Source organism: Diabrotica virgifera, chromosome 4, assembly GCF_917563875.1.
Source record: "Diabrotica virgifera virgifera chromosome 4, PGI_DIABVI_V3a".
Classification (NCBI taxonomy): Eukaryota; Metazoa; Arthropoda; class Insecta; order Coleoptera; family Chrysomelidae; genus Diabrotica; species Diabrotica virgifera.
The window spans coordinates 105532275-105553684 of record NC_065446.1 but is presented as its reverse complement, the minus strand read 5'-3'; the positions used below and the strand labels follow the sequence as shown (position 1 = coordinate 105553684).

Sequence of the window (21410 nt, the reverse complement as noted above, 5' to 3'; positions counted from 1 at the left end):
TGGGACGAAGAGAGAGAACAGCTGATAGAAAATTCAAAAAACTAATAAACGAAGAACAGCGGCTGAAATATGATATTGACATGGCAAAAAAAGACTCGGAAATGAAAACGGTTAACGAAAACAAAATAACGCACACAAAATAAAGAAAGAATCTCAATAAGAAGAAAAGAACAAAACCCATTAGAATGGGCTCTTGGAATATTAGAACCATGCTGGCAGCAGGTAAGATGCAAGAAATAGCTCTTGAAATGAAAAAATACCAACTAGAAATCCTAGCCGTATAGGAAATACGATGGAAGAAAGAAGGAAAAATTGAGAAGAAAAACTTTAGCATGTATTATTCGGGAGAAAACAAACAGGGAACGAATGGTACGGCATTTATGGTGAACAAAAAAATGAGGGAAAAACTGATACAATTCAAAGCAGTTAATGAAAGGATATCTTACATAAGAAAATAAACAAGCCCACATCTCGATAGTCAATTGCTATGCACCCACCGAAGAAGCAAATCAAGAAGATAAAACAGAATTCTAAGACATCCTGGAAGAAACCTGTGAAAATATTCCGAGGAATGACATATTAATAATATTGGGTGATTTCAATGCAAAGGTCGGACAGGAGGACTATAATCGTAATGTAGCTGCCAAAGAAACCATTCATGAAACTACGAATGATAATGGAGGAGAAATCTGCAACCTAGCAGCAGCAACAAATACATATATAGTTAGTACTGGGTATAAACATAAAAAAGAAAACAAAATAACATGGATGATACCAGGAAGAATGGATGGAAACCAAATAAATCATACTCTAATTTCGAAAAAGTGGACACAAATAGTACCAGACGTAAGGTCATATAGAGGGGCAAATGGAGGCACTGACCACATATTGTTGATATCAAAACTTAAGATGAAAATAATCACAGCAAATAATCATAAGGAAGGAAAAAGGAGGAAATGGAATATAGCCAATCTGAAAACGCAAGAAACAAAGCAACAATATACAGAACAACTGGAACAGAAATTGGGTCAGTACGAGCACATAGAAATAGAAGGAGAATGGAAAAACATAAAGAACAGCATAATAGAGACAGCAGAACAAATAATAGGATTCCAAAAAAACAAAGAATCGAAAGAATGGTTTGATGAGGAATGTCACCAAAAAAGTCAACTGAAGCACCTCGCAAGAAACAAATGGCTACAAAGTGCCGAACAGGAACAACTGGACCAATATAGAACAGAAAAACAAGAAGCATTGAAACTCTATAGAAGAAAGAAGAACACATGGATCTCTGAACAAATGCAAGAATTAGAAACGAATAATAAAGACAACAAGAAATTGTTCGAATAGATAAAACAACAACACAGTACCAAAAAATCTGTCACAAAAATAAACAAAAAAGATTGGGAAAAACATTTCACGGACCTATACAAAAACGACAATAAGGCATATTCAGACGATGAGGATATAAGAGATAACAGAGATGAAGAGGAAGTCGCACCTACTTATTAGGAATTCATGGAGGTATTAAAACAACTAAAAGTAAACAAAATGCCAGGGCCAGATGAAATCAACAACGAACTGATCATCAACGGCGGAGAGGAGCTCACGAAGCGAATGCACAAGTTAATGGTTACAATTTGGAAGGACGAAAGCATGCCCATAGAATGGAAAAACGGACACATCGCACCAATCTTTAAGAAAGGAGATCCAACTAAGTGCTGCAACTACAGACCAATTATGCTACTAAATACAACGTATAAGATATTGACCACAATTATAAGAAACCGACTAAATCAATACACAGAAAAAATTATAGGACCATATCAACAGGGTTTTAGAACAATAGATCAAAGGAAGATCAACAATAGATGCAATACACGTACTGACACAAACAATTGAAAAAAGCTATGAACATGACATAGAATTACACATACTATTCATCGACTTCCAACAGGCCTTCAACAGCATATACAGACAACAATTATTAAAAGAAATGAGAAAAATGGAGATACCGGCAAAATTAATAAGACTAACTAGAATGACAATAAAAGACTCAACAGCAAAAGTTAAAACAAATGAGGGCGATACAAATGACATCAAAATAGAACTTGAAGTAAGACAAGGAGACAGTCTGTCAACGACAAACGACACTATTTAATATCGCTCTAGAACAGCGGTTCTCAATCTTTATGAGGCATGTACCATCTAAAGTTTATTTTATTGTATTTCTATATTTTTAGATTGTATAATCAAGATTTACTATGTACTACTATTTTAAGTTTTTGTGTGTTTTGTGTACCACCGCAAATAATTATATGTACCACCAGTGGTACATGTACCACAGATTGAGAACCGCTGCTCTAGAAGGAGTAATTAGGGACACAGGGCTGAAAAAGACAATTATTCAAAGCTCAACACAGATCATAGGATATGCAGATGAACTGGGACTGGTAGCACGAGATAAAAAAAGACTAGAAGAGGCACTTTTAACCCTGGTAAGAGAAGCAAAGACGAGAGGACTAATAATCAATCAGAATAAAACAAAATATCTTATAAGCACACGAGACAATGTAAACAGAATAGCAGAAATAAAGATAGGTGAAAATACATTCCAGAGAGTAGATTGCTTCAAATACCTGGGGGTGATGGTGGACGGCAAAAACGGAAGGAGTATAGAGATAAACGACAGAATTAAAGCAGGTAATAGAGTATATTGGAAATATCACCAACTACTCAAGGACAAAAACCTGAGCAAAAAAAAACAAAATCAAAAATATAGACAGCAGCAATCAGATCAGTGATAGCCTATGGAGCAGAAGTAATGTGCCTTACGAAAAAAGACGAAGAAAAGTTAAAAATAATTGAGAGAAAAATTATAAGGATACATGGCCCAGTAAAGACAGAAACAGGGGAATATTGAAAGCTGATGAACCATGAAATAATAAATATAAATAAAGGAGAAGATATAGTAAAATTCATTAAAGCACAAAGCCTCAGATGGTTTGGGCACACACAAAGAAGAGGGGTAGAAGAACTGATCAGGAAGATAATGAACTGGAAACCAGTAAAAAATAGACCAAGAGGAAGACCAAAAATTAGATGGGAAGATCAACTGCTAGACGATATATCAAAGATGGAAATTGAAAACTGGAGAGAAAAGATTCAGGACCGGAGAGAGTGGAAGAAGATAGTAGAGAGGGCAAAAAAACATCACAACCTATGAACTAAGACCTAAAGGAAAAGCGGACTAATTTACCGCGTGAAATGGATTAAAAGAGCTCATATTTGAGCGAACTATACTCTAACAAGAGTGAACGGTCCATATAATAATTCCAGGTATGTACCTGTATAAATTACCCTCCTTGAAGTTGGTGTAAAAGGTATTCACCATTTATGTATTGTCTTTTGGAAGGATTACTAGAGAAAATCCAAATAAATTTTGAAAAAATGGCTGAAATCGCTGAAATTCTTGTAACAGATTCCGTAATGAGTGTACATGGGTGGTAAATGATTTTAAATTTCACTTACAGAAAGTGCTAAAAAGTCTAAAACATTTATGGTACTGTTCTGCATCGGGTTTCCAGGCAACCTGTTATACCGACGGTTAGTTTTTTTAATATTTTGAGTAGTAACTATGTTGGTTATCAACAATTTGATGTCAAAAATGCACATTTTGCCATTTTTTGTCTACCACTAAGAAGAAAAACATTCAAAACAAAATTTAAGATAACCGCATTATAGAGCATGTAAAACAATTTAAACAAGGTTTTATAAATTTCGCTATATTTAATTGTTGCTTATAAAACTATAAATTAAGTCGATTTAACGTTAATATAACTTATGTAAAAAATACAACTTATATCTCGATATTACGTGAAATAGCTCAAAGAAATGAGTAAAAATACACGGTTTTTATGACACTCAGTGTAACTACGTAACAATTGTTTTAGTTTCTATATGGACGGAATAACAAAATTTATGTAAATCTGACCAATTTTTTCTCAATTTAATTATTTATTGACAATTTAAATGAAAAATAGCCGATTTTAAGAATTTTCGTCTATAAGTTACAATGTTTTACCAAAAAACTGAAAAAAGAACCGATTAGTTTATTGAAATAGCCTTAAAATGAGTTGAAGTAAAATAGAATTGGAGCTTTGTTTATCAATATACATTAACTATTCAAATTTATTTCTTACGTTTTAAGCTAACTACCTGAGGTACCCCTAAACCCTAAAAATGTCATCAAAACGACGATTTTGAAGCTCTTCCGACTGGATTAAAGAAGCTATTATCGATTCAAACAAAAGTTGTGTATTTTTAATTCTAAATTTCAACTATTTAATTAAAAATAAAGTGTTTCAGTTGAAAATTCAAAGTTGCTACACCCACCGCTTTCGCAGGCAGAATAAGAACCCTGCTATTGCATAAGTATATAGATTTTGAAAAACCATTCAAAAAGCATTCCAAAGTTTTTTCGATATGCCGTCTAGTTCTCGAGATATTTGACAATCGCCTTTCTGGACAGAGCCCTTAAATAATGTAAACATTCTTATTCAAGCTAGACATAAGCCGAGTGAGAGAGCTGACCGTGAAATTCATTTGCGATGTTTCCAAATTTACCGGATCTCGGGTTGTCTGCAAAATATATATTTACCATATACACAACGGATCGCGCGCGCTGCCCTCTACAGCGGATTTAGTGGAACCACTGCAATATAAAATTCACCAAAAGGGGTGCAAAATGAGGTCCAGACAAAAATCGATTTCCTTGTACCCTAACCATTGTTACATCGAGATGTCACTATATACAAGTGAATACAAGGTGAGATCCAAAATCGGATCTCGCCTTGCAAAACGGATCTCATCTTGTATAGCTTATGATACAAACGGATCTCGCCTTGATATGAAGACATATATATATATATATATATATATATATATATATATATATATATATATATATATATATATATATATATATATATATATATATATTTAAGGGGATTTTTCCACATTCTCTATTTCATTTGTTTGATATATATATATATATATATATATATATATATATATATATATATATATATATATATATATATATATATATATATATATATATGTAGTGCATATATTTTTATTATTATTACTATTTTACTACTTTGTCAGTAAGTCTTACTGTATCTACTTTTTTTTGGTATGATTATTAATAAACAAGACACATATACCTAATTTTGCTTCTAGTTTAGGGATTTAGGGTATTTGTTGGTTAAAAATTTATTATTTTAGTTAGATTGTTTTACGCATTCGAAATAGTTTGAGAACCGCTGATTCATTCATTGCCAAAAACTGTTAAACCTTATTTAATGTTCCATTTAGTAAATATCACTGTGTACAGGTTATAAACTATAAATTAATATTGTAAAATAAAAATGTATACCATATTTTATATATTTTTAAATATTTTTATTATAATGAATACAGTGGAACCTCGATAAGTCGGCCCCCGATAACCCGGAAGTCTGGCTAACCCGGACCGATTTTCATCAGACAAACATTTGAACAATAAAAATGTATGTATTATGTAAAAACATTTTATCTGTAGCCTCTTCTGGAATGTCTTAAAAATATCGAGTTTCATTGATAAAACTTCGCTTCGACCATAATATAATACCTATTTGAGAGATAATGGGTATTTGTGTAATTTGAACTATAAGATAGTAAAAATGACTCATGGCACACGGCGGCGGCGGCAGAGCGATGTTAATTATCTGGGGCTATCGCAAACAACAGGCACCTTATTCCTTTATTTATTTCCAACTGTCTTTTAAAAAATTATTTTTTAAACAATGGTCTTTTAAACAATGAAAGAGCCACTGTTCTTAAATAACATAACATTGTTCCGATGGCAGACGAAATTGACACAACCGAAACTGAGTTTTTTTTACCTAGAAATGAACAATACTCTATACTGTCTATACCTATACTATATATACTCATACTCTATACAACTATAGGTAAGTTAGATGTGTACTGTGCATATATATTTCATGTTATTTTAATTATTGCGGACTTTACCTATAAGTATACCGTATTTTATTAATTTTTACCATGCTCTCCGGCTAACCCGGATTTTCGATAACCCGGATCGGCCGCGGTCCCGATTAATCCCAGTTATCGAGGTTCCACTGTACTTTGACTTTTATTTTAGCAGATGCCGCTAGGCACCTACTACCATCACGTCAGTTGCAATGCGGGGACTAATAGACTCGAGAATTTAAACTTAGGGCACACGGTTCCCGGGAAGGGGGGTTATCGTGGGAGGTCTTGTCACTGGGAATTTTCCGGCGTCAACTTATTTCTTAATGATTCTTTAGCCAAAATTCACTGAGAGCGAAATCGCAGCACGTTCTTTTTTCAACTAAACGCGAAATGCATTTTTTCTGCACAAAGCTCTACTATTCCGTAAGCATTTTACATCGTTTGAAATTCATATTGTATTACCAATATTGTTTTTCTTTCAAAATCTCTCAGAAGTAGTTTTGGTGACATTATTACATTAGCCTGAATTTTTTCAGATTTTTCTGACTACTCTAAGACCACTTTTTGAGGCTTTGAAAATGATTTTTTCACTTTTTTAACAGTTTTAAACGCTTTTAAAATAGTGCTCTTTGTCCGGGTGTGAATATATAAATATGCTTTATTCAATTTAATGATATTATTAGTATATTTATATAAAGACAAAATACAAGCTTAAATTATGCGCCAATTTAAAAAATTAACAATAAGAGAGGTATGTATTTTTGCATTACAGGTGTTACAGGTAGAAATTCAATAACCATGCCGAATTCGACAAAAAATTAGTGCCGTACAAAGGTATAATGGAACGCATATTTAAAATGGCATTATAATGTCATAATAATATTATTATTTAAAAAAAAATGTTTTCTTTTTCAGTACAAAAAATGTTGTAACACTTTGCCAATTTATTATACATCTAATATCTCTAATAATTGTTAATATTTTGCGGTCAACATATATCTGCATATTTATTTATATAATAAATAAATAATATAACATAATTATGTATGTTATCGAATTTCTACCTGTAACATCTATAGTGCAAAAATACGTATCTCACTTATATACTCTCGGACAAAAATATTGCATATGCATGTGGAATGAAATTTTTTGTGCTGCTATCCTTAGCCCTCCTGTATCATAGGAATAGGATTTATTTTCCGAATGCCATTTTTTAAAGTATCACATAAATACTATAATCGGATTTAAATCTGATCTGGGCTATATACTGGCCAATTTAATTTTTAAATTGAATCTCTTCAAGATAAGTATTCACTATGCTAACGACAAGAAGTGCATTAGCACCAATATGTCATATCCAATATGGCTTTCAAATGGCAAAACATGATCTTCTAAAATGTTATCAATGTACATATCAGTTGGCATTCGCCTAATCACCTTCACGTGTTCGGTATGTCCTTTCAAAGCAATACCGCTCCATAGCACTATGTCGCCAGCACCAAAACTAACGTTCTGTATGAAGTTACAACTGACATACTGTTCGCCAACTCTTCTGTAGACGAAGTCTTGTAAATCTTGCTTCCATATGGTGAACGGTATGCCAGATGTAACCACATACAGAGGGTTAATTTTGGTGGTGGCGGCATAGTGCTATGGAGTGGTATTTCTTGGTAAGGAGATACTGAACTTGTGGAGGTGATTGGGTGAATGACAGCTGATATGTACATTAAAACATTTTAGAAGATCATGTTTTGCCATTTACCAGCCATATTCTATAACAAATTCGTGTACCATGACGCAGGTCTTAATGTCGGTAGAATAGTGAATACTTACCTTGATGAGATTCAATTTAAAAATTATATTGGCCACCATATAGCCCACATTAAATTTAAATCCGATTATACCATTTATATGGAACATTAAAACATCGGATTCTGAAAAGAAATCCTATTTCTATGACACTGAGGGCAGCACAATTTTTTTTTATTTCACACGTTAATTTCAAAATATGCAAAATTTTTTTCCGTGAGTGTATATTAGTTTATTTTTCAAATTGGCGCCTAATTTAAGCTTGTATTTTGTGTTTATATATATACTAATAATATCATTAAATTTAATCAAGTATATTTATATACTTACACCCTGAAAAAGAGCACTATCTCAAAAGCGTTTAAAAGTGTCAAAAAAGTGAAAAAATCATTTTCAAAGCCTCAAAAAGTGGTCTTAGAGCAGTCAGAAAAGTCTGAAAAAAATTCAAGCTAATGTATTAATGTCCCCAAAACTACTTCTGATAGATTGGGAAAGAAAAAAAATATTGGAAATACAATATGAATTTCAAACGATGTAAAATACTTACGGAATAGTAGAGCTTTGTGCAGAAAAAATGCATTTCGCACTTAGTTAAAAAAAGAACGTGCTGCGATTTCGCTCTCAGTGAATTTTGACTAAAGAATCATTAAGAAATAAGTTGACGCCGGAAAATTTCCAGTGACAAGACCTCCCACGATAACCCCCCTTCCCGGGAACCGTGGGCAGAGATAGCAACTTATGCATTCTCAGAATAGCCTCTAAAAAGTGGTTAAATCGTCGATAAGAGTGCTGGTTGCGTTCTCTGAACTTAGTAAAAATTAAGACAGTTTTGGCTTCGCATTGCAACTGAATAAAAATGGTATACATTTTTATTTTATATTAGTATTACTCCTTTGAGTAACATAGGTCCAACGTAGAATGAAGTAAACACTTCTGTTGTATATAGGTATATTGTAAATTTATTAAAAAAAATTTTTAAAATTCATCCACAAGGGAGTGGTTGTACAAAACGTTTTCGGTCAAACTGACCATCCTCAGTGTAAACCTGGAAATAAGTGAACCACTTAGATTGAAATGCAAAAGGGTGAAATTTTGACAGTTGAAAAAGAAAATGTGGTTACTTACGTCCAGTGTACAAGTAATTGAAACTAGCCACTTGAATAGGTGTAAAACCTCAAAATAACATTATTGCTACATTATGAGCTGTATAGTAATCGACAATAAGTCGATGTCTTAAGATTAATCGACTTATTGTCGATTACTATACAGCTCATAATGTAGCAATAATGTTATTTTGAGGTTTTACACCTATTCAAGTGGCTAGTTTCAATTACTTGTACACTGGACGTAAGTAACCACATTTTCTTTTTCAACTGTCAAAATTTCACCCTTTTGCATTTCAATCTAAGTGGTTCACTTATTTCCAGGTTTACACTGAGGATGGTCAGTTTGACCGAAAACGTTTTGTACAACCACTCCCTTGTGGATGAATTTTAAAAATTTTTTTTTAATAAATTTATAATATACCTATATACAACAGAAGTGTTTACTTCATTCTACGTTGTCTTAACAAAGGTATACAGCCAACTACAGGGTTTACCCTTTTAATGTTTTAACATAGGTCCATTTTCCGTTGGAAGTTACCACGCAGAACAGACGGGGTCGTGAATTGCAAATTTTAGAATTCCCTCTTGTCTTCTTCGCTTCAGCATCCATCTGGCTTGCAATTTTTAGAAGCCATGGAGGTGTTACCAGGAAAATGATCCAATAAGTTTATAATTAAATATCTTTTAAAAATATTTTTATTAGGATGAAAACTTCGACTTTTATTTAGCAGATGCCGTTAGGCACCTACTACTATTACGTCAGTTGCAATGCGAGGACTAATAGAGTCGAAAATTTAAACTTAGGGCAGATATAGTAACCTATGCATTCTCTAAGGAACCACTAAAAAGTGGCGAAATCGTCGATAAGAGTGCTGCTTGCGCTCTCTGAACTAAGTAAAAATTAAGACAGTTTTGGCTTCGCATTGTAATTGAATAAAAATGGTATACATTCTTTATTTTATATTAGTATTACTCCTTTGAGTAACATAGGTCCATTTTCCGGTGGAATTTACAACGCTGAACAGACGTGGTCGTGAATTGCAAATTTTAGAATTTCCTCTTGTCTTCTTCGCTTCAGCATCTATCTGGCTTGCAATTTTTAGAATCCATGGATTAGTCCAGAGAAATAAGGTTTTTGTCGGGTCACTTGAGCAGCCAGGTGCAAATGGATTTTTTGGGTACTATAAACCTAATACATTATAAATACAAAAATGCCCGTCACAGTTCGGACGAGAAATTTAGTTATTGACAAATAAGTGTAAAAAATGGCAGTTTTTTCGTTTAAATCGCTACAGGTAAAAATAGGGTAATTAAATATCTTATTTATAATATTCTTCTTTTTGTAAATGAGCCAAGGTTTAAAATGGCACGTTTTGAATTTTGGTCCGATCCTTTTTTGTTTCGGAAAGTACAAAATAAGACTAAAATTTCAAAAATAAAAATGTGCTATAACTTTTGCGAAAATGACCTTAAGACTTTCATATTGCACGAAAAGTTGAGTCAAACATTCCATATAATGCACAAAAATTTTTAAAACGATTCGTCAATTAGTTTAAATTTTATTCAATTTGTTTATCGCAAAGAGCTTTTTTTTCGCAATGTTATTGTTCAGAAAATAATAATGACTTAGCAATTCTGTGGAAACCACATGCAAGAATAGTAGTCATATTTTTAAAGTATTGAAAAAAATCATTAAAAAGTCGTTTTTATCACTACGAAAAAAGTTTAGTAAAATAGTCATTTTTGGCTTCTAAACAATTTGAATAACTTTGTTAATATTGACTATAGAGTCAATCTACTTTAGGATTTCAAAAGCTGGTATTTTTATACGAATTTTTAGAAAAAAACTTTTTGCCTAGGTTAATTAGGTTCAAAGTTAGCCACTTTTATTATTTAATTCGCTATTTTAAACCTTGGCTCATCTGCTAAAAGAAAAATATTATAAATAAGACATTTAATTACCCTATTTTTACCTGTAGCGATTTAAACGAAAAAACTCTCATTTTTGACCCTTATTTGTTAATAACTAAAGGTGGTAAAAGATGGTCTGGAGTTATATTTTTGTTTGAATTTGCCGACGGGCGATAGATAGATGGTGTCAACTTTAAATATTGTTTTATATTGGTTAGCGGCCGTTTTATTTTTCTTGTCGTGCCAATTTCTTCGAAATGTTTGCCATTGTCACAACAATTTTCATATTATTATCTACTGCTGCTCTAAAGAATCGTCATGCTATTTTTCGTTTTATTCTGCGTTTTCCTGGAATTTTCCCTATTGAATTAATAATTATCAATTGCAGTGGCCTCTATTTTGGTTCACTAATTATGTGGCCTAGATATCGAAGGTTTTGTGTTAATGTTATTGATCGGCTTCTTTAATTATAAACAACTTTGGAAACCGACTTTTGTTTTTTTTTATTTCTGCCTTTGCTCGTGTTAAATGTATCATACCCTGTTAGCTAACTTTATACTCTGTTTACGGTGGTAGTCTGAAATTACTCCTAGTCTAAGTAAGTAGCGTAAGTTTGTTTGTTATCTTTTTTCTCATTTAATTTTATATATACTGTTATGATCTGCTTTCTCTTACTTTTATAATAATTAGTATTTATTTAATTAATTATTCAATTGTCGCAAATCATACATAAAAATTAAGAAAAATCTCAGGGTGCCTTTTTATCATACAAAAAAATAACTAAATTATCTTAGGTTATACTTATCCTTTCTCGTGGTTTCAGTATCTCTTAGTTGATCCTTATCGGGATAAAATAGGAAAAGGAAATAAATAGAAATACCATAAATAAGCACATACAAATATCTTTTATTATCAAAGCAATACTCTGAAAATGTATCAATTAAATCCTGTGGGCATAACTGTCCCAATGAAACTTTTACCACATAAATTAATTTTAATTCAACAAATATTTATCGGTTTGTTCTTGATAACATTGATAAAACAAACTAAACAAACAAATTTAGGTATTCGCAAAACCACTTATACTTCCTATTACATTTTTGAAATATTGGAATCTTAGCTCATATGCTTTTACTAAAAAAAAATTAACTTCTGAACATAAAGAAAATGTATCACATAAATTATTGACTGACCTTTTGATTCACACACAATGATGTCTCCTCTTGACCCAAACAGCTCTTCCTTGTTGATTATGTTAGGCTACCCATCAAAGCCCTCTCCGTTCTCAGCATCAATCCAGCAGCATACCAGCAACTAATTCTCCAAAACACGAGCCAGGCCTCTTTTAACCAGTACTCGTAAAAAAAACTCCAAAATTCTCTCCTCTCTTTCTCACAATAATATTCTCTCCCTTGGACTTTACAGAATCAAAGAGGTATTTCTTCTCAATTTGATCTGTCTCTCGTTCCACTTTTCAGCTACACTCTTCACTATCTAACAACCACTGGTACTTGCTTCTGAACTATTCACGAAAACTTTGACTGCTCTTCTCCGATGCCGATCACATAATAATCTCCTTTTCCAAACTATCTGAACATTCAACCTTCTCTCATCCCCATTCCAAATTGCTAAGCCAATCAGAAACATTTCTCTCTCCCCATTCCTCTTTTTTCATTCGAAAAACCCATGCATCCTTCCAAACAAATACTTCTACTCATGATAATTACTTTTCGGGAATTCTACAAATTTACTTGGAGCTTAAACAAAGCAACTTAAAATTCCAACTTTCTCTACCTTACTTTTCTAAATATAATAATTACCTGTGGCTTTTGGCGTAACAAAGCAACCGTTTTAAAATTATAATCCCGAAACAAATTGTCTATTCACATCACTTTATTTACTAATGTCTTTAATTCTTCTGGGAAAAACTCATTAAGGATAACCCACTGCTTAAAAACTACCTTATAATAAATACTTACAAATCAATATACAGGGTGTATCAAATTTATGTGCCCGCGTTATATTAAAAAAAATAAAAATTTTATTCTATCTTTGACAAAATGATACACAATAACATCCCCCCGCCTTGTTTTGAGATAAAATCGTTTTTAATAAGTGCAACAAAAAAATTATTTTCTCTCGACAACAAAACTTTTCTCTTGTGTCAAAATATTTAGTCCCACCTGAAAAACAATTGCTTTCTTTTTTCCAGTGTCTGTACTTATATGGGATAGGATAAGTTTTCGATCGAAAATTTCCTAAGTCTTTAACCTCAAATGAATGTTCATACTTTTTGGCTACTCTGTTTTCTTCATTTATTAAATTTTGATTTTTTTTGATACTTTTGATACTTTTTGATACTTCCTCAATATTACACGCAGTTCCTTCTCCTTTTCTTCTCCACATATCAATTTTCTTTCTTTTTCCTCCGATTCTTTACACATGTTTATTGTGTATTCTGCCTCCTCCATTTCGCATACTTCTTCTTCAAATACCACAGTTTCAATTTTCTCTTTCGCCTTCTTTTTCTATTCTGATCTCTTCTTCTGAGCTCATCTCTTCTTTTGAGGAATCCCAAGCTTCATTTTCTTTTGTCAATCTTTTTTCTTTTTTTTTCTTCTTCTGGGCTCATCTCCTCTTTTGAGGAATCCCAAGCTTCATTTTCTTTTGTCAATCTTTTTTTTTCTTTTTCTTCTTCTGGGCTCATCTCTTCTTTCGAGGAATCCCAGGCTTCATTTTCTTTAATTATCTTCTGCTGCTTTCTCCTCTTTCTTTTCTGTCCTTGCTTCATTGCCAAATTCATTTCCACCGTTTGTTTTTTGTCTAAATTATTCTTTTTCCGTTTCTCATGTTCCTTGTCCATTTCCTGAATGTCCTGTTCTTCTTTTTTCCTCTGTGATTTTCATCGTGTTATTTTTGAAATCTATCACCACATGTTTTTCTGACAATTCATCCACTCCTACAATCATATCATGCATCATGTTCGGCGTTATAACACATTGTAGTGCATAAAATTTCTTACCCGATCGTACCCTTATTCGTATTCCTTCATTTATAGTTGCCAAAGTCCGTTTATTTGCGCCCACTAAACTGGGAATTTTGTAAATTAAATTCGTTAAATCAACCTCTTCAACTAATTTCCTGTTAATCAATGTAATTTCCGAACCAGTATCAATCATAATTTTAATCGGTTTCTCATTTATAAAACCATCTACAAATTTTAAATTTACTCCACTTCTTTTATCATTATTTCCTGCTAATTTAATAAATTCCTTCGGGTGACAAAAAATTCCTGTTTGTTCTTTTGTGTCTAGTGAGCGCCTTCGTGAAAAGACGCTGGCTGTTCTTCGCTTCTTCTTCCGTCGCTTTGTCTCTCATCCTCATATTCACCTATTTGCGTATTGTTTTTACCGCTCTTCTATTTTGTCTTGGTCTGTCGGACCCGTATCGGTTTCCACGATTTTCCTGTTCATTCCTTCTATTATCATTTCTGTCTTCTTGATATGTGCGGGTGAAAAACAAAAAAAACGTTTAAAAAATTTTTGAATCAATTTTGGACCTGGCAACATGCAAATTTGTTAAAACAGACAAGGCGAAAACGGCGGGTTCGCTGGGAAAAATATTTCCATGAGATTTTTTTGCATAATTACATTCGTGAGACATCCCAGACTAAGGTTCAAGAAGTCGCCCACGTGAAAAGTGGGCCAAATTTTTTTTAACAATTTTTTTTAATCAAATTGCAAAAATCAATATTTTTGGCCTGGACAATTTTTTTTTGGACCATTCTGGATAAAAAAGATCTCTTATAATTTTTCTCTAAAGTTGATTGTTTTCGAGTTATAAGCAATTTAAAATTGAAAAAAACGAAAAATGGCGATTTTCAAGGCTTAATAACTTGGTGAAAAGTTATTATGAAAGTCAGAAAGTGACTAAATCAAAGTTTAATGCCGCCCCTCCCTACAAGATCCCGAAGAAATTTTTGTCATTATTTTATTACTAAGCTGTTATTTTTAAGTACATAATAATATTGAGCGCTATGCACGTGGTAGGCGGCCGTAAATGTGAGTGCAAGTAAGATGCACAATTGGACTGCCGGAGTGGCATCTCTCTCGCACTCAGCATTTACGGCCGGCTACCACGTGCATGGCGCTCAATGTTATTACTTAAAAATAACAGCTTAGTAATAAAATAATGACAAAAATTTCTTCGGGATCTTGTAGGGTGCATTAAACTTTTATTTAGTCACTTTCTGACTTTCATAATACAGTAGACTCGTGATTACCCGAGGTAACTGGGACCGTGACTACCTCGCATACGGAAAAACTCGGTTAACACTGAGATTGGTTATATTGATAGAAAAACACGTAAATAATCATAACTGTGGATATTTTAATGACAAAATTAATAGAGTACTGTCTATAAAAGATAAAAACATTTACCTTATCAATATTACCGTTTAAAAAAGATTTTGATTTTGCATAAGCTTTATTCCTCTTTTTGATTTTGAATCGGCGATGTTGCGTCAAGGTTGAAAATTGTAACTCACCTGTTATTACTTTTGCCTCGGTTAACCGAGGGGCTCGGATGACCGAGACTCGGATAATCGCGAGTCTACTGTAATAACTTTTAACCGATTTATTAAGCCTTGAAAATCGCCATTTTTCGTTTTTCAATTTTAAATTGCTTACACCTCGAAAACGATCAACTTTAGAGAAAAATTAAATGTAAAAGAGATTAAATATAATATTAAATATTATATTAATTATAATATAAAAGTTAAGATTAAACATATAAATATAAAAGAGAGTATAAATAATCATAAAGTACATATTATGTACTTTATGATTATTTATACTCTCTTTTATATTTAATCTGACTGCTTAATATAAATCGCATTGTCTCACCTCTTGTTTTTTTTTTCAGATGGCGAGCATGAGGATGAAAGTGTCTAGTACACCGACGACCGTCAACACGCTCGACCAATCGATGGAGGAGAACATATCCATAATCTGCGAAGGTGTCGGGCTGGGAGCCAAGCGTAGGAGTGACTACTCTCCATCTAAGGATAATCTCTTGTTCGGAATAGGTAAGTCGATGGTCGTTGTTATAATTTACTTGATGTAAAAGGTGATAGGCGATTGTAATTTATTTGTTGGTGAGCGTTTGAAGTGATATATAGCGTGAATTGTCGGTGTGTGAAAATATACTTTTGAATTATTTTTGTGTTCATTTCAAATTTAAATTTTAAAAAAGTTCGAAGTTTTAGAAAGAGAAATAAACACTTTTATTGGGACCAGATTCTGATTACTCGGTATTCGTAGTTTCTAATACTTGCAAACCAAACGAATGAGGTAACCATATACAGTGATGAGCGCGCTAATAACCGGTAAAATAACGCAAAAGATGGAAAACATAATACGTTGTGAAATAAAAAGAGATGAAACTAGTAGAGGTGAGAAATTATCGATAGGAACCTATAAATTCACATTACATTACATAGTTTCCCACCTTTAGACGTATCGGAGGAGTATGACAACTGTCACTGTGAGAATTTTTATAAAATTCTCCTGTGACAGACGTCTAAAGGTGGGAAACTATGTAATGTAATGAAATTTTATAGGTTCCTATCAATAATTTTACACCTGCTAGTTTCATCACTTTTTATTCCACAACGTATTGTGTTGTCCATCTATTGCGTTATTTTGCCGGTTATTATCGCGCTTATCACTATATACCCCTCCGATGATCCCTAATGAGGGTGAAATGTACGTAAGATGTTTATGATCCTCTCTGAATGAATTGAAATATAAGATGTCTCTCATTTTAAAATTTTAATTGGTATATTTATTACGAGTTGTTCTTGCGAGATTGCCATAGCCTTTGTTTTATATGTATTGATCTTCATACCATGTTTGCACAATGTGTTATTCCACGTGTGCAGGTTATTTTGCAAGTCTTCTTCTTTTTCTGACATGACAACTACGCCATTTGCGAATTAACATTCCGAAATGCTTACGCTTTGGAGATTCCTGCACCTTATATGCAATTTTTTTAGTTTTGGTATACAATCTTTCATGATTTTATCCATAAAGATGTTAAAGAGGGTTGGGCTCACAACACTTCCTTGCTTTGCTCCTTCAGTTATTTCGAATTCTGTTGATTTAAGTTTTTATGTATTATGTAGTTCTTATTTCTCTTATATATAGACTTTTGATGATTTCAACTAGTTTTTCCTCAACACCTCTCCTTATCAGAGCTGTAGCTGTGCCACACAGTTTGTCGTTTCACCCTGTCAAATGCCTTTTCCGGGTCTATAAAGGCCATAATATATGCTTCGTTTTTTTGACAGTATCGTTTTATCAATTGTTTTTACCGTGAAAATATGATGTTTTACTCCACGTCGCTTTCTAAAGCTGCTTTGTGCTTCATTTAAAGTAGTTTCTGTCTAGCATCGTTTCACAGACCTTGAGTGAAGAGCATATCAGGGTAATTCCCCGATAGTTGTTACAATCTTTGGGGTCTCCTTTCTTATATATCTCCAATATTATTCCTATCTCCCAGGCCTTCGGTATTGTTTCTTGTTTTACATGCTTCTTTGAATATTTCGGCTAATTGTTGTATATCTTTCATTCCCATGTATTTCAGCATATCCGGTGCTATATGGTCGTGTCCGGGATCCTTTCCGTTTTTAAGTTTGCCTATTGCTTCTATTGTATCTTCGATTGTTATCTCGATGTTTGTCTTCTGATCTTTACTTTCTGCCGCTTTAATGTTTTCTTCATTCCCACTTTTTCTCCGTTTTCTAGATTTCTCCATTCCTTCTTTTGTGGTAGTTAATAGGTCTTGGAAGTGTTGCCGCCATCTTTCAATAATTTCTTCTTCTTCGGTGATTATTTTGCCTTCTTTGTTTGTAATTAGTATATCGTTACTAGGTTTGTCTGTTGCCTTTTTTTTTAATGCCCCGTAAAAAAGTTTTTGATCTTCTTTGCTATTGTGTCCCAGCTGTTGTCTAAATTGATTCCAACTCTTTTCCTTTTCTGTTTTTGTCATACTGTCGTTCCTACCTCTTTGTATTTTTTTGTTGTAGTTTTTTTCTGTTTTTCTCCCTAAATACTTTTTCCAAATTTTTTCCTTTTTCTTAATTTTTAATTTTTTTCTTGTTTCTTAATTTTTACTTGTTGTTTTATTTCTGCATTCCACTAGTTTGTTTGTTTCACCTTGTTATTATTTCTTCATCCAAGATAACCTCTTGTTCGGAATAGGTAAGTGGATGGTCGTTGATGTAATTTACAAAGATGTAATAATATTTGTGGTGAGTGTTTGAAGTGATTGTCGGAAGTGTTGTATCATATGATATTACATAGCGTGAATTTTCGGTGTGTGAACATATGATTTTAAATTATTTTTGTGTTCATTTAAAATTAAAATTTTTACGAAACAGGAAATACTGAATGGAATCTTTCTTGAATGAAAGTAATTTCTCTGTATCTATTATTTAAGAAAATAATGTTATAACTCAGTAAGCAGCATAATATCTATGAATTTATTTTATTTCGGATAAGAGTTATTATTAGTACGAGTGTTTTAGTTGTGATAGGAGCTTATCGATTTTCTACATTCTCTAGTATTTTTTTGTTGTCCGTATATTCAAGTTTTATTCAGGTCTGTATTTATTAATCATAATAATAATACTATGTAAGCACTACGAACCTAATAGGTCCATGGCTTGATGTACTATTCTTTTCCACTTCCTTTTGTCAGTTGCTTTTCTTCCCAGTTCGTTACGTTGTCTTCTCATATCTTCTTTAACCTCGTTGCTTCCTCTCCGCCTTTTGCCTAGGTCCATGGCTTGATGCACTATTCTTTTCCACTCCTTTTTGTCACTTGCTTTTCTTTCCCAGTTCGTTACGTTGTCTTCTTATATCTTCTTTAATTTCGTTGCTCCATCTTGACCTCCGTCTTCCTCTTCTGCTTTTGCGTGCCAATGCACTAGATAGTACCATTCAGGGAATTCTAGATAGAATCATTATCTGCACATGGCTCAACTATCTAAATCTGTGTGCCTTAATTACCGCTAATATGTTAGATTCTTGATAGAGCTCAGTTAACTCTATTTGTTATTCTTATCCATTTAAGTTTGCCCCACCAAAGATTTTGCGCAGTATTTTCCGCTCCCAAACTAATAACAACTATTGGTGTTTTTCTATTGGGACCCATGTTTCAGAAGCATACATCACTATCGGCCTTATTACGGTCTTGTAGGCCCTTAGTTTTGCTCTTCGATTTATATTTTTGGTTCTTAAAAACCCATTGATTGCATATATAGAGCGGTTGCCTGACTAATTCTTTTCTGTGTTTCTTATTCACAGTTAGGTTCTCTTGTGAAGACAGTTCCTAAGTACCCAAATCTTTCAACTTCTTCGAATTTATATTGCGTTCTCTTTGCTGTTGTCATTGTTATGTATTGCCCCCTAACGAATTGCTTATTTGCCCATTTCATATATGTACTTCGTTTTTGCTTCGTTTATATACAATCCTTTGGTTGCTGCCCTCCCTTCGAGTTTCATGATTGTTTCCATCAGTTCTATGTTGCTTCTAGCCAAGATTACCAAATCGTCTGCAAATGCTAAGCACTGATGTTTTTGTGGTAGATCAGGCCTGTTCTATTAAGGTTTGCTTCCTTATAACCTTTTCTAACATTATGCTAAACATTATAGATAGTAATGGATCACCCTGTCGCACTCCTTCTTTGACCTCAAAGCTTTCTGTTACACTTTTGTTTTAATCTTTATATGGGATTGAGCCATTATTGTTGTTGTAATGAAAATTACATTTCTTAATTAACTACTGTTTAACGTTTCTATTTCCACTCCGGACATCGTTCTTAAAATGAAAGAGAAATTAAGTTTGAAAATTCTGGGAAGATTTCATAACCTGTCTTTTTAAGATACGTGACATTTTGATTTTGTGATCTATTAGGTACGACGTCTTTCGTCTCTTAATCGTTGGCATTAATGCAAGCTATCCGTTTATGCTTGAGAAGGACATACCTCACGTATCATTTAATAATTCTGTTTTCGGTTGCAAATAATTTGCTTCCATTTGGCGAACATGTTTCTGACCAGCTCAATTCGTGTTTTTATTTCTATACCTGGACCCACTCGTGGTTTAGTGCTACACCTAAGTAGTTAAACTTTTTGACTTATTCTAGTTGACTGCTATTTAGGAGATTCTCATCGTTCTTGTTAATTTAGATTGTCCATATTCTTTTCTCTTAGTATAGTTCCACAAGTTTCTGATGTCGAACTCTATCGAATGCCTTCTGAAAATCAATGATTAGCAGCATTAGTAATGGCTAGACGTAATTTCCTCTTAACCTTCTGTTAGAATAAACTAGTAACACTTGTATTAATGTTTGCTGTTTCTTTTTAATGATGATGTAGAAATCTGTAAGTGATTTACCGTTAGAATTAAAACTCCTGTGTAACATTGAGTGAAATATAAATGATGACCAACTCACGAAGAATTCTTGGTTGTGTTAGTTCGTTTCCGATATTCAGAAAAAGACGGCGGTATAGACTATTGGAATGCGGTAGTTTTAAAAAAGCCTCAAGTGGTAAAGAAGTGTGTGGTAAGTAGCAGATCGTTTGAAGTACCTAATGCAAATATTGTAAACACCGTTGCTCAATACATAAAAAAACGTATTTCACAGTAGCCACCTCCGTTTTCATAACTTATTCTCTGCATCTGATAAGTGCTCGTTAAATAAAGTTGAATATTAATAGTAGTGAATTGCAATAATTGACCTTAACACATTAGCGCGACTTTGAAAGTATTATAAATCTAACAAAAATTATCGACCAATATCTTTATACCGCACTTACATATTATTCGACTTTACTTATCCAATTTAAAGGTATAAATGTCACCGATTAATAGAGATGGAAGATGGAAGTAACTGGTTTTCGTGGAGTCATCATCAACTAGCCTATATTTGTCCACTGCTGAACGTAGGCCTCCCGTAAAAATGTCCACCTATTTCTATCTTGAGCTTCTTGCATCCAATTTGTGGTGATGCGCTTGATATCATCCGTCCATCTAGTCGGTGGTCGTCCTCTGCTTCGATATGCCTCCTGCCTTGGTCGCCATTCCAGAATCTTTTTGGTCCATCTGTCATCCGTCAGTCTGGCAACATGTCCTGCCCAAGCCCATTTAGCCATGGCTATTCTTTCAACTGCCTCCGTGACTCCTGTTCTTCTTCTTATTTCTAGGTTCGGACTTTATCTCTGATGGTAATACCTAACATTGATCTTTCCATAGCGCGTTGTGTAACTCTTATTTTATTTATTGTTCTTTGTGTCAGAGTTAGTGTTTCTGCACCATATGTAAGAACCGGCAAAACACACTGGTCAAAAACCTTTCTTTTTAAACAAACTGGAATATTAGACTTGAAAATGTTATTTAATCTACCGAAGGCAGCCCATGTGAGACCTATCCTTCTTTGTATTTCAGTTGTCTGGTTATCTCGGCCTAAGCGAATCT

The 21410-nt window shown here is 33.3% G+C and overlaps 1 protein-coding gene across 1 annotated transcript in view; it reads left to right on the top strand.

Moving 5' to 3' along the window:
* LOC114328135 (ninein) overlaps positions 1–21410 on the top strand; it is a 170777-nt gene that overhangs the window by 59180 nt on the left and 90187 nt on the right. The window contains exon 5 of the mRNA XM_050648310.1: positions 15792–15954. Coding sequence (XP_050504267.1) covers positions 15792–15954 — 163 coding nt within the window. The remainder of the gene's footprint in view (positions 1–15791; positions 15955–21410) is intronic.